Source organism: Zonotrichia leucophrys, chromosome 7, assembly GCF_028769735.1.
Source record: "Zonotrichia leucophrys gambelii isolate GWCS_2022_RI chromosome 7, RI_Zleu_2.0, whole genome shotgun sequence".
NCBI lineage: Eukaryota > Metazoa > Chordata > Aves > Passeriformes > Passerellidae > Zonotrichia > Zonotrichia leucophrys.
In genome coordinates, this window is record NC_088177.1 from 31,492,482 (window position 1) to 31,517,379 (window position 24,898).

Below are 24,898 nucleotides of genomic sequence, written 5' to 3' on the forward strand. Positions count from 1 at the left end.
TGTAACTTGTATCTTTCCCCTTTTATCTAGGCACAGTAACCCAGCAACTCAAGAGGTTTGCAGAGGACTTTGATTTACACATTTTTGGTGGGAGTGAACAGAGACCCCCAGACTGACCCCTGAATTTCCAAGAGACCCCTTAAACACCTTTTGAAAGTGTGCTGAGGGTGAAGTCATCTGTGCAGGAAGGCTGAGAACTGTGTGCTTGACTCCTCCTGCAGAAGTTGGTGCCATTTAGAGCTGTGGCCCCAGATGTATACAAAAAACATGGGAAGATGGTGAACAGGCGAACACAACAAGAGGGAGGCCAGGACAGAGTAGCACGGGGGTGTCATTGGGCACGTGGGTGTCATAGCAGCCATTATGATTCTGACTGATATTTGTATAACTTTAATAATGACAGAGGATTGAAAGAATGGTGTTGATGTTTGTAGACATACAGGTGCTTTTTTAGTGGATAAACAGAAATATAAGTAGTGTGGTGGGCAGGGAGTGCTCAGGCACTGGTAGCTGTATTTCCAGAGATGTACATGCCTGGGGCCCAAGGTGAGGGATGGATGTAACTCCCCTCCTTTAGGTATTGCCCAGCTTTGCTCCATGCAGAAAACCACAAATCATACTTCCTTCTGGTTACTCTACTTTTTCTATAGGTACTGTCTCTGCTCTGCTTTCAGAGGTCTGTGTGGGAAATTTAAAGTCTGTAGTGTATAACAAGACAGCCCCTTCTTTACACTCTCTCATATCCTAGACTCAGAACAACATGAGTGGGTCTGGTTTTGTCCACAAGCACTGCCACAAAGCTGGAATCAAATAAAAGCAAGGGGGTTTGCTCTCAGGTTATTGAGTATCTACTACTTTCCTAGAGAATCTTAGATTCTCAGTGAGCCCTTTTGGAGGGATGACAGCTTGTGAGTGCCAGGCTGCCTCTGTGTCACTCTGTAGTAGGATGTGACTGGGATGGTGCAGAGCAAGTGCTGGTTCTTTTGTGACACCCCCTGAGTGATGATGCAGGTGAACTGAGCCTGTGCCTGGCTCATTCTACTCATGTGTGCTGCTCTGCAAACCTGCAGCTGCAGTGATTCATATATAAAACAATGGTGTTTTCTGTGAATGCACTTGAAATTTCAGGCCTTTCCAAGTGAGGCTGTAACATCAAGTGGAGGCATGTGGAGCTGGGCTTTGGGAGAGCTGCAGGTTGTTGACAGTTCCCTGGTTATTAATGGCCACAGCAAGGTCTCAGATTCTGAGAATAGACCCTGTGTTTGCTTTGGGGGAGACAGCTGACAATGGTGTTTGGTACAGCAATGTGTCTCTGCCTGGCTTTTGATTGACAGTAACACAAACTTGTCCTCCTCCCAGCCAAGGCTTAAACTCAGTGACATTTACAGCAGAGTTAACTTCTCTGGTCTAAGTTTAGGTGGTGATTTTGTGTTTGTCTGAATGTGTGTGCTTTATAAGATAAGAAAACAGGGGAAGCCTTCTGCAAATGAAAATCTAACAGGAATTCCAAACTATGGCTGAATGTGAAAGAGGGAGGTGTTAAACCTTCATGGACTAGTTGTCGTAAATTCTCATTTGAGATACTGAAGTGTTGAAAGGTTGTTACCTATTTTGGCACTTTGGGTTGGCTCTCCTGAAGTGTGTGGTAAATATTCATAACTCTGGGACTGTCAGGATGACTGTGTGGTTTTGGGTTTTCTGGGCAAGCTGAACTTAGAGTTGGCTGGTAGCCTTGGCCCCACCTGTGCACAGCTAATGGCAGGCTTTGTGGGTGTATGTCCATAAGCCATCTGGAAATAGCATGTGGTCTTAGCTGCCTGCTGAGATTTCATTTCTTGCCTTGCATCCCTGTTACACTTTTAGAAGAGTTTCCTGTTAATGAACATTGTTGCAAGACAAAAATTCTCCTGCTTCCCACAACAGGCTAGACCAAAAGAGCAGGGGTGGCCTTGAAGGAGGAGGACTAGGAGGGGAAGCCTGTTCTGTTTGAATGTTCAAGCAACTGGTAGCACAGGGAGAGAGGAGCAGATCCTTGTCCAGTGATGGCTGAGCCAGAAATGTCCTGAGCTAATGCAGAACTCGACCCTCTGTTTCCACTTCTTTTAGTCCTTGCTCTTCAAGTTTGCAAAACTGCACCTATGTGAGCAGTGCTAGCAATGTTATCCATTGTCACTTGGTATTTGTGGAGTGAGCTGCATCTTTTGTCTGCAGGAGACTTGAGGATTTTCAGTTATGTGTGCTTTGCAACCCTTCTGCCCTTTGCTAACTGGACACATGGTCCAGTTTCATTCTTGTTAGTGTGATTGTGCATTAGCACTGCGGCACTTGTGAGGAGTAAAGCTCCAGGGTTGGGATCCCACTGTAAACAAATCTGCAACAAGAAAGGCCTTCTGCCTTGAGGTTGCATATGATGAATGATGATACTGAGCAGACCAAGCTTTGCAGCTGTGCTGATGCTGTAATCAGCAATCCTGCTTGCCTGGATTTGGGATTTTCTGGGGCATGGAGTTCCAGGGTGAGAGAGAAGAGTTGTTCCATCAACACACCTGTGAATGAAAGGTACTGAGTTCTGGTTGATGAATCTTGTTATTTCAGTAGCTATGTATGGGATAGTACTAAAATCCCTGGACAATTCATGTGACATCTATGAAGATATGAGTGAAAAGATATCTACATGTATAGATACAGATATCTATGATATCTACCTATACAGATACCTATGATTGATTGGTACTACCTTGGACAAAAAAGAGGAAATATTTTTTCTTTCCACCACACTTCATCAAATAAAGAGATGTTTTGAGCCATTTCTAGCTGTATACTGCTCTCCTTGAAGTACTTTGCAGCAGCTTTAAGTTGTTGTTCCTGTGTTGTTTCATGGACCTGTTTTAATGTTGATTAATGTATGGTGCACAGCAGGAATAAAAACAATCTGAGGATCTTTTAACAGACCCCCCTCCAACTGATTTATAGTGACCAAATTTCCTCAGTGTGGCATTTTCTTCTCCTTAGGGAGTGACAGTTCATGTCCACTTGTTCATAATATATTCAGCATCTGTCGACACCCTTCCAGCATGAAGCTGAGCAGAGCCATCTTGTCCAAGGCTGGTAACTGAGCTCTGAGGCTGCTGTCAAAAATAAAAGCTGCTGAGCTTGAACCAGATCTGGATATCTGAGAACTGCAAACTGTGAAGGACAGAAGTGACTGAGTTGATAACGCAGAGCACAGCATGCTTTCCCATGTACCCTGTTTAAGGATTTAGCAAACAATTGCTGCTGTTTTATCATATGAAGGAGCCCTCTCTCTTTAAAAAACAGCGAAACAAAAAAGGCAAAAGCACCCTGATGTGCCTCTCCCACTCCGGCTTACTTTGCCAAACTCACAAGGTACGGACACTGAGCAGTCCCTGCTGTCTGGTGCTGGTGACAGAACCTCAGCACCCTTGTTGCCCTGTGCTAAAGTCAGCTGAGCTGGGCTCTCTCAGCAGCTCTTGATATCTTCTTCCATGAAAGAAAAAGACACTTGAGAAGTCTGCACAGCTCTATGTTGAGGACATAGCTGTGATCCTTTGGGAAGAGGGGGCAGCTGAACTCCTCATGTCATCGCCTGCTGTGGGGACATACGTGACTGGTAGCATGGGGACAGCATCTCCTTTCACACTGCTGGGAAATCCATACCTGATGTAGGCAGTGAAATGTGGAAGGGCCCTCTTCTCCCCAAATGGTGCAATCAAGAAATGTCATTTGTATTGTGCCTGACACAGGTGTGGTGAATGTCCTTCACCTTGATCTGTGCTCTTGGGAGAAAACAGTGAAGCATTCTGGATCTGCCCTTTGCAGAGATGAAAGCATTTGCTGCCAGGCCAGCCAGGAGGTCTTGACTTAGTCCCTTCATGCTATCTTCCTTCTAAAGATCTCAAAGTTCAGGGTCCATCTAACAGAGCAAATCTGCTCAATGCAGATGTGTTCACAGGAGCTGTTGCTGGAAGGAGAGTGTTTGTGCTTTGCAATCTGTTCTTAGATGGCAGAACATCTGGGGACTGGTCATATGACTTTAAAAACCTGCTAATTTGTTCAGAAATGTCTTTTCACATTTGACCACTGAGATGGTGTTACTTCACAGTCTTGAAATAAAATAAGGCTCCTACACTGTCAGTTTTAAAAATCCTTGCAAGCAAATTTCCTTGGACAGCTAATAAAAATGCAGGACATACTACTGTTAAGGAAGCAATTCTATTTGTGGCTTTTTTCTTTAAAAGAAAAAAAATACTTCAATTAACATTTTAGATGGAATAATGAGCTTGGGGTGGAGCTTTTGAATATATCTCAGTGATTTTGGGGAGCTCTTGAGTTTGTGGCTTTGGTTTTTAGTTTGTACTTTTTTGTTTGTGGTGTTGTTTTTTGCTTTAAAACTCAACGGGAGCCATTCAAGAAAAATATGAACAATTTTTTTCCCACTGAAAGTGCTTATCTGAAGTAAAAGCAAGGGAGTGCATATACAGCTTGCCCATTTCTCCAGTGCTGGTTATTTGCAGGCTTTTTGCCAAAGCTGATGCTGCAAAAAATTGACTGAGTCCCTGGGCTTTGTGTACACTGGAATGTCATCTTTATCTTTTTCCTTAATGAGTCTGTATGAGACTGGAGTCAGCACAGATTAGGGGTACAGAACTTACTGTGCCTTTTGGTTTAGAGTTGTGCACAAGTTCCACTGCTGTGTTCTGGGAAGTCAAGGTTCAACCCATCCTACTGAGATACTTAGCCCAGTTCTGTGGGAAGCAGCAGTGAGCCTTGCAATAATGTAAAGGACTAGGAATGTTTTTTTAAACTATTGCATGGTTAGAGACATTGTTAGCAGATAGCCAAGGCTTCCCAGAGTGGGAGTGGCATAGAGGCAGGGAAGTGTCAAAGCCCATTTTAGATAAGTGATTTGATCACAGCACAGAGGTTGGAGGCAAAGTGTTTGGTACCTGCTTCAGGAAAAACTGAGTATTGTCAGTAGAGTGGGAATGGCCTTGGGAGAAACTGTCATAGGTTCTACTCCAAAAACAAAGATGCTTTTAGTGTGGGTCCTCAGTGACATTGGTCTTGCTGAGACAGAGAATGGGGTCATCAGGTTCTGAGAGCGGTAGAAAGAGAAGAAGAGGTTAAGCAGGGAAATGAAAATCATCCTGGCCTTTTTCCTAGGGCAGAAGATTAACTGGAATTCTGGCCCCGTGTCCAACAGGGCTTTTTATCTTGGGCACAGGGTTCTACTTATGGGTGTAGCAATTTTGACCAGCCAGGCAGGTCAGGAGTTCTCCAACAACAGCCTTAAAGACAGCGTCTTGAGCAGGAACAGCCTGAGATCCGCTAAACCCATGGAGGTAGCATTGGGAGCAATGTCTGAAAACTGGGGTTAGACCTGATTCTTCTCATTTTGGTCACCTATGGTCTTAGGACACTTGATGTCCTGTGTATTTTAAGATGCTGACTTCAGCCTGGTGAAAATTGTTGCCATGAACTTTCTCTTAAGCCCGTTATGGGGAAGGAGGTTTTCCAGGAAATAATTCTGAGTGAGAAAACTGGAACTTGTATTTTTTTTTCTACATTGACTACAGAGTGAGAGAGAAGGATGAAGCATGAAAGGCATTGCAATATGAGCACACTGAGTCATGTTAAACTTGAGAGGTGTGTCCTGAAGGTGCAGGTCATGGTGAGGCTGCTGTTTAACAGCTGTCAGAGGCAAATACTTGAGATGAGCCTTCAAGGCAACGCAGCATGACTGGCTCCTACAGAAATTTTTTAATATAGTGCTATTTAGGGAAGATGATGGTTCTTTGACACATACAGGCTGTTTCTTTGGCTATGCATGTTGTTAGTATTTAGTCACACACTTTGTATCGTATGGAGAAAGGAATGAGATCTTTTTGATCTATTTGTTTGGAGACTAAGTGATTGACCTTTGTTGAAGCTGTCATTTTCTGGATTTGGGAAAGAATAGCTGTGGAAGGGCCTTACAAGGTCTGACTCTTTTGTAAAGTGGAATCAATTTGGCTTAAGTTGTACTTGAGATGCTTGTCTTAAATTCTTTCATTAGCAAAGGACTTTCATGCAACCTAACGATGTAAATTCCCCACTGGAAACATATATTTGGGGAATGTGTACAGAAAATTGGCTTTTTAGTAATTTCTGTTTTACAATATGGCTATAAGCATGCAAATTCTCACATAGTTTAACTATAGGGACACCTGTGAAAATCAAACTCAGTGTGCCTTGAGCTGAGCACTGAAAACTGGTCATCTCATCTCTCTGTTCCTCTTTCCCATATACCAGCTGGAAATGCCAGAGATAAATTTGGCGACTCTGTGACATGCTGACCAAACACTTCCTTACAGCTGAATGTGTGACATTAGACATAGCTTTTCCAGGTCACTGAGGAAGCTGCTAACAAAATGCAGTATTGGACCCTCATTTCCCAACACTTAGCTCTGTAGCCGAGGCAGTGTCCTGTCTTTGTGGGATCTATTGAACCTTGTTAACAAGTAAGAAGCAAACAAGAACTGCTCTGTCTGTGCCAAGTTTGACATTGCCCTTTCCCATCTTCCGGTGATCCAAGGGCCTTGGTGATTGCCCAGCTATGGGAATAATTTCCTCAATTTAAAATTAAGCATTAATATATTTGGAGTTTCTTCCTCTCCACCCCCATCTTCTTTTGTCCAGTTGTTTGAAAGAAAGACTTGATTGTGTGAGGCTTGCATGAGGAAAGCCAGGCTGTCCCCAAAACCAGCCTGGAGTCAGGCATGGAGGGCAGGAGGACGTGCCCTTCTCCTGGGGAGGGCTGGAGGGGGAGCAGATTCCCACTGCTGCTCGTGCTTTTCTCCCCAAATCTGAATGCAATAACCAAAGTATTCCATGAGCACAAGTCTACTTCAGTGAACAAGTCACATTGTATCTGGGCACAGAAGAAACGAGGCTTAAAAAAGCTTATGAAGCTTCCTTTGTACCTTATTAAGTTACATGGCTTTGTGCTTTCCATCTGACTTGGACACTATTTTCTTCTCCTCCTGTTCTGAGTAGAATGTCTTCCATGGGATAACAGGCAGCAGCCTGAGATCAAAGGTCTGTTTGTTCTGTTGCTGGTTGACCCATTGACACATGCCAATTTATTGCAATTCAAAATTAGTCACAGTATTTACTGGCTCAGTGCCCATTTGGTGCTTGGAGATTATGCACTGGGGCTGGCAGACACAGCAACAGTCAGAGGTGGTGTTGATAAGGGGGGGAGGTCAGGAGATGGAGTGATTTAGGGGCAGTGGGCCCATGTCAGAAAGTGCAGCCCCTGTCTGATACTGTGGATCTAAGTCCACACTCTAAGATGTGGACTTGTAGGGCTGAAATTGCCTGGGTGTGTGCTTGATGACTTCCCCTTCGTCAGGGCTGGACCACTCTAAATTCAGATGTTTCAGAGCCAGATTTACCTTTGTTTAAGAGCCACAAAATAAATGTGTCTATTTTATTGCCTTCCTGCTCATCACTTGCATTCCCTAAACTGGTATTTGGCCTGGGTGACCCATATGCCATGGAAAGTAGACTTTTACTAGGTTATTGGTTCACATGATGAGTCTACATGGGGTGTGTTGAGAATATTTGGGGTTTCAGGGCTTTTGTTGTGTTGTGGCATTGATATTTCAAAAGGGAGTAAGGGAAAGTGCTGACTGAGGACTGTGGCTGCATTAAGCAGCTGGCATATATTTCTTTATTAGAAAGCATAAATGTGGTTGCAGTTGCTTTTTTAAGCAAAGCAGAGTTGCATTTTAGTTGGTTTGATACTGTTTCTTGGTGCTGACAGCTGCTGCACTGCCAGCAAGTGTTTGTCCTCACTGGGGATTGCTGCTCTATATCAGAATTTGGTGGTCACAGGGCTGATCCAGATCTCCATTCCTTCCCACCCAGTGCTTGAATCAGAGCACTGGAGACCCTGTGCTAATCACTGTGGGGGCTTCCCCTTCAGGAATGCTTATACCTGTACAGACCTGGGACAAAACTGCAGTCACTTGATCTGCTTTCTTTTGAGTTGTACAAAGTTGTGGTATTTAGGTAATGATCAGTCATTGGTGTGTATCCAATGGTCTTTGGGGAGAACCTGCAACTTGGATAGCCCAAAGCAGATGTTCAGATTTGCTAGGAACAGCTGCTGTTTTTAAAGGCTATTTAATGCCTTGACTTCTCTGACCATTGCTAGCAAAGGCCACATCTCTGGTATGAGGACTTTCATATTTCCCTTTCACTTCTTCTGTTCTCAAAGTGTAGCAATTCTTAATTTACTGCAGATGATTCTGTCCGCAACAGCAGATTACAAGCACATGTGTGATATGAGAGGAATGTGATTATTTACTGACTTTTTTTAATAGCATCTTGCCTTCGAGGTTCTTAAACTTCTTTTAAAACTTCAATTGAACTGAGTTTCCTTGTTTTGTTTGTTGCTTTTATTCAAATGCAGGAAAAACTGAGGTTCTGTGGGTGGAATTTGGCTCTCTTTGGGGATTCTACAGTAGCTGGTCTGTGCCTGTTGATCTTAGTTTATGCAGAGCATTTGCAGGTCTAGCTATAATTATTAGAAGAGACCTGGTTTCTGAGAAACACTGGAAAAGTATTTTGCCTCAGTGAAAAACACTGAGGCAAAAAACACTGGCTGGGATGACAGCCCCATCCTGTCATAGTAAATCAATAAATCATAGTAAATCAATTTACTATTGCCATTGTAAATCAAGACTGAAACCCACAGCAACACTAGAGCCTCCTCTGAAATCCATTTCGCAAGGTGTTCTGTGGGATTCAGACAAAGTATTCCCTCCTTCACCGTATCTTGCACCATCTTATAATGGTCCCTGTCCTTATGCAGGGCCAGGGCTCCTGAGGTCAAGGGCAGACCAAGGAGCCAGGCCATGGCTGCTGTTTAATCTCTGAAATGCCAGATCCATGCCTGCTTCTGGTGTGGTTTGCGCCAGACAGCAGCTGACACATCACACCATCTCTGATCCGCCCGAGATCTGGGAGCTGCGGTGGACTCCTGTCTCCTGCCCTGGTAAAGCTGCTCCATTAATAGCTATCAAAGAGCCTGAAGTTTCCATCCCAACTTTATCTGGCTTTGCAGTGAGCTGGAGGATTAAAGCTGTGGCAGGGGAAGGGAGGGAGCGGCCGCGGCTCACCCGGAATAGCCTGACCTATGACGGCAGTGCCAGCCTGGGGAGGGGAGCTGTCCTGTGAGCTCAGGGGTTATTAGCAGTGAGCACAGACATGTCCGCAGTCAGCAGCACGCCCTGGGCCAGCTGCTCTGTCCCTGCCTGCTTCAGGGAGTCCAGGGGGATTTGTTAGTGTGACTTGCCAGCACAGCTCTTGGATGGGGGTGTGGGAGTAGGCTGGAGGGCCAGCATTGAGGCGCCGTCCTCCGTGCTGCTCAGATGGCTTGGGGTTTGATCTCTGGGCTGTTCATGTGGGGCAGATCTGGCTATGAGGGAGAGCATTATGAGGAGATAACCACTGTCCTGCTGCAGCCCAGGGCTGTTGTCTCTCTGCTGCATCATAGCAGGTAAAAAAGCGATCATTGTATGGCTGGGGCTTGCCCACAGGGCCAGCTGGCAGACCTGGGGCACGAGCCTTCATCTACCACATGGAGAGTAGTGTAGGAAGCAAGAAAAGGGGTTTTTTGTGTAGCCATTCACTTCTCACAGGCTCACTCTTGTACCTGATTTTGTTTTCCTTGCTTTATTTCTCTGCAGGCATCCCCAAGTCATCTGTTTCACCCATCCCTTATCACCACTGTGGAATCACACAGGGTTTCTTCTTCCTCTCTCCTCATTCAGAGCTGCTCCTCACCTGAGCTTTCCTGTTACAACAGGAGCTTTTTCCTTAGACATAGGGAGTTAGAGCTCTTTGCAGTGCCCAGTGTTTTACAGGAATGGTGCAGAGCACCTCAGCACAGTGGAACAAGATTTTCCCAGCTGGCCACATGATCCCAGACTAAGTGTGCCTGTTCCCCAAGGGGCTGTAGAACTGGAAATTAACTCCTTGGATATGATGGATGCAGGCATGTAGCTCCATAATGAATAGTCTGTGGGTGCTGCTCAGTGTTTTACAGCAGGAAGCACTGAGGCTGTTCTGAGTCTTTGACCCTGGTGACATACTCCAGATTCCTCCCAGTTAAATGCTCTCCTTCCCTCCCCTCCAGGCCTGAAAGCATCACATCTTTTGAACAGCCAGACAGATGCATTGCCCTGTAAAAATCTCCTTTGTATCTCCAGTAATTCTATAGATCTGCACATTGAGGGAGAATGTAATTCATCTTTGGAATTGACAGCTTGCATACTTCATTGTTATCAGTGATGGGTGCTATTGGTGTGCCTGCTCTTTGGACACCTAGAAAGTCACCCAGCAGGTGGGAAACCCCTGCTCCATAGATCTGACAGCCTGGGGGAGTGCAGCTGAACAACATCTGGAGGAGATACCACTTGATGAGAAAGATGAGGCCATACTGAACTTGTGTCCTGCTGGCATGGCAGAGTAAGGTGTAACCTCAGCAGCAGTGCTGCTATGGGATGTGCTTCCCTTTGCTGGAGTGGATGGGCACAGGAGACACCAATGTCTGGTGCACAGGACTCTGCCAGTACAAACAACATTGCCTCTTCTCTCTCCAGCAAGCTCTTACATGCCAAGGGTTTGTGAGGAAGAAGGGAATATTCATGCTCTCTGTGTCCTACTGTGTAGACGGATTTACCAGGCATTTGTGGTTGCAGTGTTTGTTGAGTTGTACTCAAAATTCTGGTGGTTCTTGATTCAGCTCTTGGTGACAAAGAGGGCACTCTTTGTCTGTGTGTCCTTTTCCCTCCTTTTGCTGACACTGGAATACCTCAGCAATTTCTGGAGGTGAAGAGAAGCTGTTGAACAGAGGGAGGATGAAAAATAGTGATTCCCTCCTAGACATTTAATTCCAGCTGAAATGAGGGGATTTAGGAGCTGAATGCTGAATGACTGCACTATTTATCAGACCTTCCGCTAGAGTCAGTTACTGTGGTCAGGGGTGAGATGGGAATATCCATTCCTGTGTTGGGGAGAGAGAAACTGAGATTAGCCAAATAGGCATAACAGGTGTTCTCCACCTCAACGGTATAAAAAACCACGAGAATGGGCCAGTAGGTGCATGACCAGTTGGACTAAATTATTATTGTAGGTCACTTCAAATTGAAAATATTCTACTCTACATTCTGTTGCCTGATCCTTTTCAATTCCATTTTGGGGACTAATCATGAAAGACTGATCCCTGCCTTGCAGGGGAAAAATTCTCTCTCTGTTCTCTGAGAAGATCCATGGGTAGCAAAGGCAGCTGGAGGAAACTGGTTTGGGTGATTGTCATGGCTCTCTAGCAGTCCCTCAGTCTGGGAACAGTTAGTAATGGTCTCAGTATCAGGGACCTGCTTTTTTTTTGCCTTAATCCCCTTTTCCCCAAAAGGGGCTGAGCTTACAGCTGGGGTCTGTGGGTAAAGGGCTGTTCTGCTGTGTCCAGCAGAGCAAGGGGGACTCCAGCTTTCCAGAGCCTTCTGACTCTTGGGCACTGGTGCCCTTTCCAGACAGGGCTGTCTCACTTGTTGAGGTGCTCCCTCTCGCTCACCTGTGGCTCACCAAAACCTTCTGTGGCTGAGGGCTGGGAGGGCTTTTCTCTGGTTTCACTGTTTCTGTGAGACAAGGCTTTTTTGCCTTTTTTTTTTTTTTTGGCATGGTTAGGTTTTAGTTTTGATTCAAATATATGATAAAATCAGCATTAACCAATTACAGGGTATATCCCAGTCTCCCTGCAGCTGAAGTTGCTTGGGGCATGGCAAATAGCTGCTGCCCTCCTCCACGGGTTTGCCCAGACCTCTTGTGATGGATGTACCTGCCAGCCCAGAACATGAAATGCTGTTTTGTTCTAAGCCTGGGAGCAATCCACTTAGCTGCACGGAGAGGGAACTAAGAGAAGAAGGGTGATAAGAGAAGTGGCCTGATAAGGATTTTTTGACTGCTGTGGGGAGCTGTGCTGTGCAGGGAGGTGGCTGCTGACACTCTCAGAAGTGACACTTGGCCTGAGTGTCACACAGATTAATGGTGTAAGGTCCCCAATGGCTCTCAGTACCAGCTCTTGCCAGGCATGGGCAGAGTGAGAAAAGGTGGAAGGAAGGTGGGACTTTGAGTGCTCCAGCCACTATCCCTCCCTCCCTGAGATCGCTGCACAACTCTCTCTGTTTGAGGCCAATCCTGCTGTTCTGGGAGCAGAACCCCACCCTGTCTGGACTAGTGTTAAATCAGGAAAAATGTAACTGCACAACACAAGGCATTCTAGGGATGTGGTTTGTGTCTTGCTGGTTCAGGAGATAACTGGATTGCTGTTGCCTTGTCTGCAAAAAAAACATTAGATCAGTGAAAGAGAAGCCTCAGTCATGCTCTTCAGTACAGCAGAATGTAAGGGGTCTGAGTTCTTCCTGACTCATTTGTAAATCTGTTTTCAAACTATGATTGTGTGGAAAAATATTCTGAAAATCCTGAGCTCAAGAATAAGGATGACTTTTTAACTTTGGCCTTGGGACCAAAAACGTGCAACTGTTTCTATGCTTTTCTGTATCTGTGTTTAAAGTCTCCTTTCTCCTCTCTCTCTGCAGGTCCTTCAGAAGCTTGGTAAAGCAGATGAAACAAAAGATGAGCAGTTTGAACAGTGTGTGCAAAACTTCAACAAACAGCTGGTAAGATAATTGTCAATATGTAATTGCACCCTGGGTTTCAGTATTAGCCTCCAGTCAACTGCTGCAATGTAATTAAAGGCCATTAAAATAAACAATGACACAGGCCTGTTGAAGTGACCCATAACTCATAACTTCTCACTTACAAGAAATGACATTGTGACTTCCAGGGTCTCTTTCATGGAATCAGTGGGAGAATCATAGAACATGCTGAAGTCCATCAGGATCATAAGCCCAGGTCCCTTTGCAGGACACCCCAGGAGTCACACCATGTGCCTGAGAGCATTGTCCAAATGCTTCCTGAGCTCTGTCAGACTTGGTGCTGTGAAAATGTCCCTGAGGAGCCTGTCCCAGTGCCCAACCACCCTCAGGGTGAAAAACCTTTTCTTGATACCCAACCTAAATCTCCCCTCCTCAGCTTCATCCTGTTTCCTCAGTCCTGTCACTGGTCACGAGAGTGAAGAGATCAGTAAAAATAATGAAGAGATCAGTAAAAATGATGAAGAGATCAGTAAAAATAATGCTTGTTCTAGACCCAGTTTTAGAAAAAGAAATAGCTCAAGCAGAACACTTTCTTCAGTTAGCAGCTGCTTTGTAATGTAATTTTTGCTGCTCTGCTGGAAGCAGAGATATAAGAGCAACATTGTGTCACTGAACGAGGGATAAGTTGGGAAACAGATTAGAAATAAAAAAGTAAAATGAACAAGGCAGTTTCAGTTTCCCAAGCACAGTGTAGGGCAGAAGAGACAGAGAAAGCAAATGGTGAAAAAGGAACATCCTTCCATGGCTAAGACCTAAATCTGACTTCTTCCCCATACTTGCACAATCACTGTGTCAGGCCTGAGTCATTATTCTTCTGCGTGTCTGCCTCATCCCCAGTATTTTAGGGCACAGAAATATTTTAACAGTGTAGCAATTTTTCCCCACCCTCCTACTTCCACAGCAGTAGGTTTCAATCTTCAACTGGGTGTGTTTTGTTTTATTTTTTATCTAGAGCCTTCAGCCTCCCACCAGGGAAAACGCCAGTTACCTTGTGGATTTTGCTGGTGCTTGTTGGTAGGGGAAGCATTGCTTCTGTTTTGTGGCAGGAAATGTGTGCCACAGCATAGCTCAGGTGGTGCTGAATAAATGTTACTCTTTTGTGGCTTGACACATTTAGGACCTTTTTCTAGAGCTGTTAGTGACAGCTGCATCGTGTCTGTTGAGACTCAGCAGATGTGGTTGTGTCGCAAAACCAGCTGAGCAGGGATTTGCCACAGCTGAATGTAATGAAAATCCTTCAGTCTGGCTTTGACTTATGTGTAACCAGAGCTGATTGCAGATTCCTGGACACTAATGCTCCTTCTCTTGGCAGCAATAGCAGCTATTGCTCCAGAAGTTCATGCAGCATGTCCAGCAATGATACTCTTTTGTAGACAGCAGAATACATTTTAACTGCTTTCTCACAACATGACATTACCAGACATGACTTTTGTGGTATAATTTTTAAACAATTAAGAAATAACCGTTATAAATGAGAAATACAAAAAACCTCAAATCTACATTTCTAGCTGTGACTCTCTGGGATGGCTTTTTCAATTTCCAAAGCCCTAAGTTCCAGTGAGGAGCCTGTTAAGAAGCACTGCCTCTTGTATCCCTTACACCTGAATTCTTTCTCCTGTTCTGTGGAGTGGACCATGAACTAAATTCTCCAAATAATTAAAGAAGCTGGAGGCTGCTCTGCATTTGCTGCTTGAGGTGTGATGGTTTTGCTTAGGCCTTCAGTTTCCCTGTTTCTAAAATAAATGCAGACAATGCCTGTTTTACAGGGCAAACCATGAGTGTGAGTTAGCTGGATTCTTAGGATATCCAGAGCTGAAGGCTAGGGGAATAAAAAATTGGCTTTATATACATATATACACACTTTGTATTTTTATATGTATAAGGTGTGTGTAGTATAGTTGTCTTTGAGATTTCTGTGACCTTTCATTACAAACTTTGCTCCAGTGGGGAATGGAGGTCTGGAGGAAAGCTGACCTTTTGCTGCAGGCTGGTGACAGGACAGCGCTGCTCTCTTGTGGAACTGGCCAGGGTGTGAGCAGGCAGTGACCTTGTTCACTGGCTGATTAGAGGCTCCTCTGACTCTAATGACTGTGCTGGATCACTTTGACACATGTTGCTGTGTGTGGTCTGCTGAGGAATGGAGTGCAGGTCTAAAAATCACCTAATCATTTTCAACCAAGGTGTTTGTGGTTCTCTCAAATAGTGGTTGACTGGACATAAGGGAAGGCACTGGACTTCCTAACTCCGTCCATCAGGTTCATATAAGAGCACCACTCTGAGGTCCCTGAATGGTATGAACGTTTTGGCTCAGATGGATCTGCTTTGTGGCAAAAGAGCTGGACACAGCCATGCAGCTGCAGGGCTTGCCTGTGTCTCCTGAAGGCTTGGCAAGCAGCAGAACTGCCCCTCACTAGTCCCTCATGGAGATTCTTTGGCTATTTACCTTCCCAAAGGGCCGTTTGAAGGTTCCCTCCTTTTTCACTTTCCCAGTGTCACTTGTGTTCAGTCACTGGTGCGAGGCTCTGTCCCAGATGCTGACCTGGGAGCAAGAGTCCTGCTATAAATGTGCAGCTCAGCCCGTGCCTGAGGTGTGCCAGGCTTTGCCTTCTCTTGCCCTGATCTGAAGTACTCACTGGAGGGACAGTGTGAGGCTGGTGGCAGCTCTTACACCTGGCACCAGCTGTGTTTCTGCCTGGCAGAGCTGCTGGGTTTTGATACCCTTCGTGAGCTGCCACTTGTGTGGAAGTTCTGGGCTGGTTCACACGTTTCACACTGAGCACATGAGAGGGAAGCTGCTGCTGACACAGGCTGCACCCACCTCTGCCTGCACCACGCTGTGTTGGGCACAGCCCCTGCTGCAGGGCAGGCACTGGGACCTTTGCTGTCCCAGAGTAGGTTCCCATTGCAGTCAGTAGCTCAGAGAGGGTTTCTTCCCTGACAAGAGCCCTTCACACCCAGCAGTTTCCATTTCAGCCCTATGTGGCAAAACAAGCTTAACAGCCTCGCTGTGGTACCCCAGGGTGGAGCTTCCCTCCCAGAGTTCATGCTCTGTGTTAACAGCTCTGAAGTTTTGCTGAGGGGGGGCTTACCTGGAGCTGTTGTTACAGTGCTTCCCCTCCCTGTAATTACACAGTCTGCTCTTCCAGCCCTACATTAATCTAATCTGGAACAGGACATATCTCCTGCCCCCTCAGATGTCAAATGTGCACTGAGTGCACAGCTGAGTTTAAACATCAGCAAGAGGTGACTGAGAGCACTCAGCTGCAGGATGCAGCACCACTTAGTGAGGATGCCTGGAGAGCACAGAAGGCCGGTTCTGCATTGCTGCATTTGCATACTCCACTTTTCAGCCCTACCTTTTCCAGGAGATCTATCTAAAAATATTGACTAGACATTTAATTGTGGTGCTGGTTTTCTGCTCAGAGGATACTTTTGTCTCCATGGCTTTGGAACTGGGTATTGAGACTTGAAGAGTTCTGAGTTTGGCTTGTGTCATTTGCTGCTGTGGCAGGATTAGAGCAAGCATGGACACAATTGTAGAAGTGGCTTCTGATTTTAGATGCTACAGTTTTGAATGTTACTGCTCCAGACATTGCGGTGCCCAAGTGTGTCGTGGGCAAGTCCTGGAGAGGACCTTCCCTGCTGATAGTTTTTGATAACCTCCAAATTGTGAGTTGAAATTTAGTTATTCTTAAAAATGATACAGCTGTAGGATGATAATGTATCCATTGGTGGGACTTTGCATATCTTTTGCAAAACAAGAATGCAGAAAAGAGACCACTGCACCTCACAGCCTGCTGTCATTTTCCTCCTTCCCAGTTTGTGCCCCATTGAGGGCTCACCCCAGTATAATGAATTTTGACAGCTGAAGCCAACTCCAGAGACTGGGAGCTCACAGGACATCTTCAACAGCTGCCTCAGAGCTACTGACTTCAAAAGCAGATGTTTCCCATCAGCTCTCCCCACCACTCAGGCACCTCTTCTCTCAACTGAGCTCGTGCTGAGATCCTTTGTGCTCCCAGTGCAGCTGTGCTCTCTAAGCAGAGGCTAAATCTGCCCAGCTGTTGAAGTGGCAGTGATAGTATAGCTTTGTGAGAAATCCATCTGCTTCCATCAGCATGGCCCAAATTGTTTTCCATGCCTCGAAAGTTCTGGATGAGTTCACATTTGTTCTTTTCCTACTGCCATCAGCAAAGGAAATGAGGGATTGGAAAAAGCTGGCCAGTTTTACAAACAAAGTCTCTTGGTCTGGGGAAGCATTGGGAACTGACCCAAAGAGAGTACAAGAGGAGAGGAGTTAAGATTACATTTGCTGCAAAAGTCCTACAAGTTCCTAGAACACAGAGCAAAAGAATACAAAAAATGTGATGGCTTGAAGTTTCATGTGATCAGAGGACTGGTGTGTAGCCTGTCTGCCAGACCAGTTTTCTTTAGTTAGAAATGCTTGAGTGCTTCTTACAGACTCTCCTTAGCTGAGAGAATAACTGGTGATCTCCTTACGTTGGCAGTCCGAAGGCACGAGGCTGCAGAAGGACCTCCGCACTTACTTGGCTTCTGTCAAAGGTAAGGTCTGCACCAGCTGAGGTTTGTTCCCCTCCAGTGCTACCTCCTAGGGAGGTTTCTGCAGCCTTTCCCTCCCTGCTGTTTCCCCAGGCATGCATTGCAGCTTTGTTAGGGGGGGGAATCTTTCAGAGTCCTTTGGAACCAGCTGGGGATGCTATGATGCCAAACACGTGGTGGTGTCTTAGGAGATGGACCTCCACATGTTCTTCTAGGGGAGGATGGATACAAAGGGCTTGATGCAGCTGCACTCTTGGTTCCTTTCTCCCTCTGGTTACCTTGCATCTCTGTGTCATCAAGGGTCACGCATTTCATAAGGCAGAGCTCAGCATCTGTTGTAATGCTCGTGTGCCTCAGGGCAAGGGTTAAACTGTGAGGAACACATTATTTTCTCCTTTGTCTGAACAGTTCCCTCTTCTTTCCTAGCTATGCATGAGGCCTCCAAGAAGCTGACAGAGTGTTTGCAGGAAGTTTATGAGCCAGATTGGCCTGGGAGAGATGACACAAATAAAATAGCAGAGGTAAGACTTTGTCCAGGATGTGGGGATGTCCAGACTTCCTCTGTCAGCAGAGAAGAGCTTTGGAAGCTGTGTCTGTGCACCACATTTCTTCAGGCATATGACTTTGCAGAAGAATTGGAGACAAACACAGCACTGTGAAGAAAGGAAGGCTGGAAGGATGTGCCCTGTATTTTTGTGGGAGATTGTTGCCAAATGCTTGTACATTACACAGAACTGAACACTTATGCCCAGAGGCTGTTTGTTTCCCCTGAGTGGCTAAATGGGGACAGAGGATTCCAACAGAAACTCAGGAGAGCCAGCTGGGTGTACTGCTTATGTTCTGTGTAAGAGAAAGGAGCAGATAAAACCATGGCTAAAGCTCTCAGAGCAGCCAATTCTGTAGCTGCCACATCCCCTCATGGCAGCACCGCCAGCTGCCTTGTCCCAGTTGCTCCCTTGTTTGGCTGAGCCATGTGTCACCCCACACTGCTGGTGTTGTCATTCCTTGGCGAGGTGATGCCTGTGCAGGTTGCCCAGGTGTTTCCTGTGGAGCTCAGGGCCCAACCTGGCATTTGGCAGCTTGGATCCCCTTGGCCTGTGCCTGGGGTGGGTCCAGCTGGAGGCAGCAGCCTCTGCTCTCTTGCTCAGCTGTTCCAGTTCAGCCCTCTGGATTCATTTGCCATGAGGCTGCAGGACTGGGCTTATCTGCAGCTGTCTGTGCCATTGGAGAAGTGGTGAAGGAGTAAAGAGGAGAAGGATTCTTTCTTTCTCCTTCTTTCCCTGGCAGAAAATCTCACCTGAAATAGCATCTGTATCTTGCCCAGGAAATAATGACTTCAAAGCAGATAATTCAAACAAAATCTGAACGTTTCCAGGTCAGTTTTTTCATTAACATGGAAACTTTGCACTAGGAAGTGCTGTTGCAGTAAATAATGGAGTTGTGTTTCAGCTGGCTTGACTATGCAGTCTCTGTTGGCTTTGTTTTTTCCTGAGCCACTGTGGTGCCTCCTGAGACATTGACCCTTCAGAAAATTTGAGCCAGAGGCGTCAAAGGGGACATGAATCCTGAGAACTAACTAGCTACCCTTTGGGTCTGCAAGAGTATTTCCAGCTGTCCACCTTCCCTTTTAATTCCTTATTTATAGTTTGCTTGTGAAAAGACAGGTGAGAGAGAAGAATTATTCCTGCTAAATAAAAAGCACAAAGTGGGAAGTTTTCCTGAGTGTTTTAGCCAAAACCCTTTGTTCATGTGGAAAAACAGGAGAGAGGGTAATTTTCACCTAATTCAAGGTGTTGATAGGAAATCCCTGTGCCTGAGCTAAGGTCAAGGATGACGTGGGCACAGCTCAAGGTGCAAGCCTTGTCCTCCATTGGGCTGTGGAGGCAGGAGGTGTGAGGGCTGAAGATTGATAGTGTAGCTTTCTGTTGTTCATGATTCTCCAGGAAGCTGTATTGTAATGAATAACAGAACATGGTGCTTTGTGGTGTCAGGTGTCCCTTTTTTGTAGCTGCTGGGAGAAGGAGGAAAACCAGCTTGGCAATCACCTTCCATTGTACAGATTTGAGTTTAACATTGCAGGGGAAAGATGGGGCTTCAAAGGCATTCTGTCCTTGGAGAGGTCACCAGAATTAGCAGCATCAGGCTTTGCCATTTCTGCCAAGATCTCTGTTACCATTAGTTTTCCAAAGAACTTGCTGTTTCTTAAGAGCTCTGAATGACCAAGATCGTTGGCTGTAGCACTCACAGAGAAAAACAGAAATGTGGAGCCCTGTGTTCTTAATAGTTAACTCATTACTTTTGTTTTTCAGAACAATGATCTCCTGTGGACAGATTTCCATCAGAAGTTGGTGGATCAAGCACTTCTGACCATGGATACATACCTTGGCCAATTTCCAGATATTAAAGTAAGATTCTCTTGGAACTACTTGATCTAGAGACTCGCAGCAGATAAAAGCTCTGAAGATCAATTTCTTATATCTGCTTTAGGAGAGTGTGTGCTGGGCTTGTCCAAGGTCTTCTTTAAAAGTAGCCAAGATCTCTGCAGCTCTGGGTTAATTGAAAATGTCTTGTTCTAATTTTGGGCTTAAAACAAGAGTGAAGAATCCAGGGGAAAGATGCTGAAGAGAAAATAGAAGTGTTGAACAGGAGGATCCATGAAATTGCCTATTGCATCAGAGTGCAGGGGGGCAGTGTCAGCAATAGCTCAGAAGGTCTCAATCTCTTTTTGTCCTTTTGTCTTATAACTTCCTTGTAAGTAGAAAACATTGAGGAAGCAGTTAGTGACAAATGTACTTTATGAGTAGAGGCTGGTGTGGAAGGCACATTTCTATGAGTCTTTGGAAGTCTTGCTCTGTGTGTACCCAGCTTTTTTCGGGAGAGTGCTGGATAGGTGTCTTTTTGGGATAGATTGTATCCAGGCATCAGGGTTTGAATGCTGGCCTGTGACCTTCCCTTCCCCCACAGCTATCTCCTCTCTATTCATTTTGAGGTTTTGCAGGAAATGTCTTCACCATATGGAAGCACAAGTAATGATATCACCATATGGGAAGTATCAGCTTGTCCCCTTTCCAGTGAGAGCAGCCCTTTCCCCAGCACATGTCTCTTAAAACCTTTGTCAGTATTTATTGCTTCAGGAGGACTGGGCTGTATCAGATGGGGGCAGGTCACAGGCTTGTAAAATGAGCCCTGAACAGCAGTGGCCTTGTCTCCTGGGACTCCCTGGGTTTGCTTCATTTTTCCAGCCTCTTCTGCCCCTGGAATTCTGGGATGGGGAAGGGCTGTGGCTTTCCAGCCCCTGGAGGCTGTAGGGCTGATCTCTCTGGGATGTGATGCCATGGGCCTCAGTCAAAGTGCACCCTGTGCTGCTTCCTCAGAGGATGCCTTACTTTGGGCTTGCTGCAGACTCAGGCTTTGGCACTCCTTTGGTCAAAATAACATTTTATCAGTTGTTGAACTTTGCTAGCTGCACAGAAGTATAGCTAGGCCTCACATAAAGAATTAGCGTTCTTGAGATTTGCAGGCAAAAAAAAAAAATTCCCTGTCTCATGTCATTTACAGAATATTTGAGTTGTTTTTTGTTGTTGTGGTATTAGTTTTCTGGGTTTTGTTTTCCACAAAATGAAATTTTCTGCTTTTCCTGGAATTCTGGCATGACTCTGGTAAAATGAGTTGATTAATGGAGAGAATATGATTTTAATTTGGTTGTGAAAAGGCCTGTTTTTATTAATAGCCTAGTAATTAAAATGTGTGATGAGTTAGATCATGCATGTGTTATTTTTTTGTTACATGCTAGCATGTTCTCAATCAATCTTTACTTGAGGGGCTGTAAAAATTCCCTTGGACTTTGTGAACTTGAAAAGGGATCCACAGTGGGAATGTGAAAACAGAGCATGCCTTTAGTAAGGAATTTTTGTGTGTTAAAGAAAATAATTTATCCAATGTTGGATGTTAACCCCTGACCAAGGCCTCTATATCTTCTCTAACTTGAAAAAGTGCTTTAAACTTTCTTTGCAGATCAGTGTCTTTTTACTTCTTGGAGTAGGACTCTCTTGCGTAACATTTAATATTTGAGTGAGCTTTTTGTTGGTTCTGCTCAACATGCAGTAATAGTACAGGTCTCTGCAGTGACCCCAGAGAAGATAAACTACAGCCCAAGTTCTGAATAGCTGTGGAATTGGGGATTTTCTGTCTAGCACTAAAACTGGTGCTCTATTAGCTGTAAAACCAAACATCAGTAGAGAAGGGCATGGAGGGCAGAAGTTTTTTGTGATGGCTTGGGTTTGTTAATTTGAGCCTCCTTAAAAAAAAAAAAAGGATTTGTTGCAAAGTAATGAAGTCTGCTGGAGTTCAGCTGTTCCATTTGGGTGATGGGGGTCCCTGCAGCTGTCCTGGAGTCATGTAAGGGAGCCCTGAGCCTTCCTAACAATCCTGTTGGTGCCGTGTCTAACAGGCAGTGGTGTGCTCAGTGGTTACTCCAGGAGGGCTCACACCCTGTGTGTCTGTACCTTGCAGCATTTCCCTGTACTCCAACAGAAATAGGGGGGTGGGTGTTAGAACTTTGGGAGCTGCATAAACATGGAGGGTTGACTTTGTTTGAAAGATGGGTGACATTGAATCAAACTTCCTGGTGGGTAGCCTGAAAACTGAAGTGTCTGTGTGGCCATATCAGAGGTGGGGAGAACTCCAGCTGTCTCTACCAGGCTGACCTGGGGGCAAAGTGGTATCTTAAATCCCAGATGGGATCATGTTTCCTCTGGTCTGTTTGTAAGATGCATTAAGCTGCAGATCAGGTTGCTCTGCAGCTGGAAGCCCCCTCCAATACCTTGTCTTCTGGCTGGCAGTGTGGTGTTTGGGAGGTGTCTTCTAGTGACCTCAGCTCTGGGGTGGCTCTGCTTCTTCGTGACTCCTCTCTTGGAGTGAGCTGAGCATTTAGAGGAGAGTTTGGGAGTGCATGTGGCTGAGATCCTGCAGCTCTGCTGTGACTCACCCAGAGCTGCAGCAGTGTTTGCTGGAGGAGCAGAGCAGTGTGTGTGGGAGGTGTGTGAGCTGCTCTGGCACAGATCAGCCCTGAGCATGGCTCTGCAGCGTATCTGCAGGAGCCTGGGGAGAGGAAACCACAGCTCCCTGCCAAGGCAGGACAGAAGGAGATTCTGCTTTTGCAAGTAAATCCCAGTGCTGATTCCTTGTTCTGCGCTGTGTTCCTGGATTTTGTGGTTAATTAGAAATGCTCCTGGCTCTTTGCCATGCCTTTTCTCTCTGTTATCCAGCCTGTCTCTGGGCTGCTGATTACTGACGCTGGTCCAGGCTCTGTGATCCAGGGGGAAGTGTTATGGTAAGGTTGGGATGGTGTGTGCTCCAACCCAGATAGTCTGGGGTGCTTGCAGACAGTGTGGGAGGCAAGGGGCTGAGGGATGGAGAGTTCCTAAAACAGGGAAACCCAGTGTGCCAGAACCTCAATAAAGTGCAACTCTGCTGGGAGAGAGAGCCTTGGGCTCCTCACTTCCACATAGGATCAGGCCACAGGCCTGGCTGTCTGTCCTGGATTCTCAACCATGGATTTGTCAGGACTCCATTCCTGAATCTAAGTCTGGTACACAGTCAGCGCTCTACTTGTATTTGTTTTGGCTTCAGTGTTGTGTGTTGGTGACCCAGTGCTGCAAGTTTTCCCTTGCACTTCCCTTGCTTGAATGCTGGTGACAGCAACCTCTGCCTTTGGCAGTCACTACTGTCTGCAGCTTCTGTCACAGGATCCAAAAAGCTGTCCATGGCATAGCCTGAGCATGTGGATGAGTGCTTTTGCTGTGCTGGCAGCAGAAATGCCTTCTTTTGTTGGACTTAATCTCTCAGGCTTCCACACTAACTAGTGAGCTGGTTAGTTAGAGACTGGCTGCAGGCCTCGGGAAGCCCTGAAAATAATGAAGGATGTAGGATGCAGGCACATGGTGGGGCTTAGGAAGCAGTGGAGCTAAAGTTCTGGAAACACCCATGTCACCCAGAGGTGGGGCCTGTTGGTGGATCCCTTCACCTTCCATTGATGGCTTCTCTCTCCTCCTGAGGTGCTCCCTCTGAAATGGTGCTTGCCACAGTGGCTCCCAGGGCCTCCTCCTGTGTGGAGAATCCAGAGAGAGTCCATGGGCAGAGTGTGGGGTGTTCTGGAGGTTGGGAGAGTGTTTTCCCTGGGAGGCTTTGCAGTTTAGGCTGCTGGGGAAGACTGGTGTGACTCTTTTCTCCATGTTTCTAGTCTCGTATCGCCAAGCGAGGAAGGAAGCTTGTGGATTACGACAGTGCCAGGCACCACTTTGAAGCCCTGCAAACTGCAAAGAAGAAGGATGAAACCAAAATTGCAAAGGTAAAGGAAATCAGGAGGATATGCAGCCTTCCTTTCTTTTTGGGAGCTCTGCATTTGCCAGGTGTACCTGTTCCTTGTGTTTTCATAGAATTCATTCATTTTGGCAAGGACCTTCAAGATCATTAGGGTGTTGTGAACTGCTGACGTTTTGCTAGGTATTTCCTTCTCATTTGTTTAGTTTTCCTGGAATGCAGGATGGCCTCTGTTTGGTTGGTTCAGACCCACTATCATCAGTCTGCATGTCTTGGTGGCCAAATGCTTGGGCATGGGTTTGTCACGTGCACAGGACCAACAACCTCTGACAGAAAAGCCTGTGTGCCCCTTGGGGAAGCAAAATCTTGCAGTGCTCCAGAAAAATGTTACAGTTTGTCTGCTTCTTGGGACTTTCTCTCCATCCCAGAGCAGTGGTAGGAATGTTTCAGTGTTACTTGAAGTTGGTTCTGTTTGCAAAATCCTCTGATATCCCAGCAGAGAGACCCTTAGGAGTGTGAATTACAAGTACATCAATGGGAAAGCACTCTATGCACACTTGATGAATGCATTCTATTGTCTGTTGGTCTCCATTACTGGATAATAAATAAGGCTGAAAGCAGAAAAATACGAGTTTTTTCTTGTGAGGTTTTTTTCCTGCCTCTCAACAGCTTGATCCAGGGCTTACCCAATAGTCAAGTGAAGGATTTTATTTTTAATGGAATTTATTTTAATTAAAAACAAAGTTTACATTTTTTAATGTAGCAGAAAAAAGGCAATAGTGCTAATTTTGTTCTAGAATAGGTGCATGAATTGAATGCTGTCCCTAAAATGAGCTATGGATTCCTTTTGTACCCTGAGCGTATTTGAATCCATGTGCTTCCCTTCACAGGACAATTCTTGACACAACAGAATAGTCCAGGGCTGGGGAGACATCTTTTATTCTCTTCAGTGTGGGCCATGGTAAATTGTGACTCCTCAGGGTAGAAGCAGTAGAGGAAAGAAAGACCCTGGATCTGTGTCTTTTAAGAAGGCTGACAAGAGTTGTCATCTTTTGCTTAGGTTTATTTCTGGTGGGGGGAATATGAGCTATGTAAGAGATGCTGATGTTTTTCCTGCATAGAAGAAATTAAGATGCATCCCTACCCTGAGTGAAAAATGTGCATTTAATGCCACAGTACTTTTATTGTTAAGATGCAAGTCATCAGTCATCTACAGTGTGCTGCTTGCA

General features: G+C 45.7%; 1 protein-coding gene across 7 annotated transcripts in view; it reads left to right on the plus strand.

Moving 5' to 3' along the window:
* Window positions 1-24,898, plus strand: part of BIN1 (bridging integrator 1) — an 88,226-nt gene that overhangs the window by 24,327 nt on the left and 39,001 nt on the right. For all 7 annotated transcript variants that reach the window (XM_064718839.1, XM_064718842.1, XM_064718837.1 and 4 more), the window contains exons 2-6: window positions 12,669-12,749; window positions 17,297-17,351; window positions 17,775-17,869; window positions 19,658-19,753; window positions 23,590-23,697. In XM_064718839.1, coding sequence (XP_064574909.1) covers window positions 12,669-12,749; window positions 17,297-17,351; window positions 17,775-17,869; window positions 19,658-19,753; window positions 23,590-23,697 — 435 coding nt within the window. The remainder of the gene's footprint in view (window positions 1-12,668; window positions 12,750-17,296; window positions 17,352-17,774; window positions 17,870-19,657; window positions 19,754-23,589; window positions 23,698-24,898) is intronic.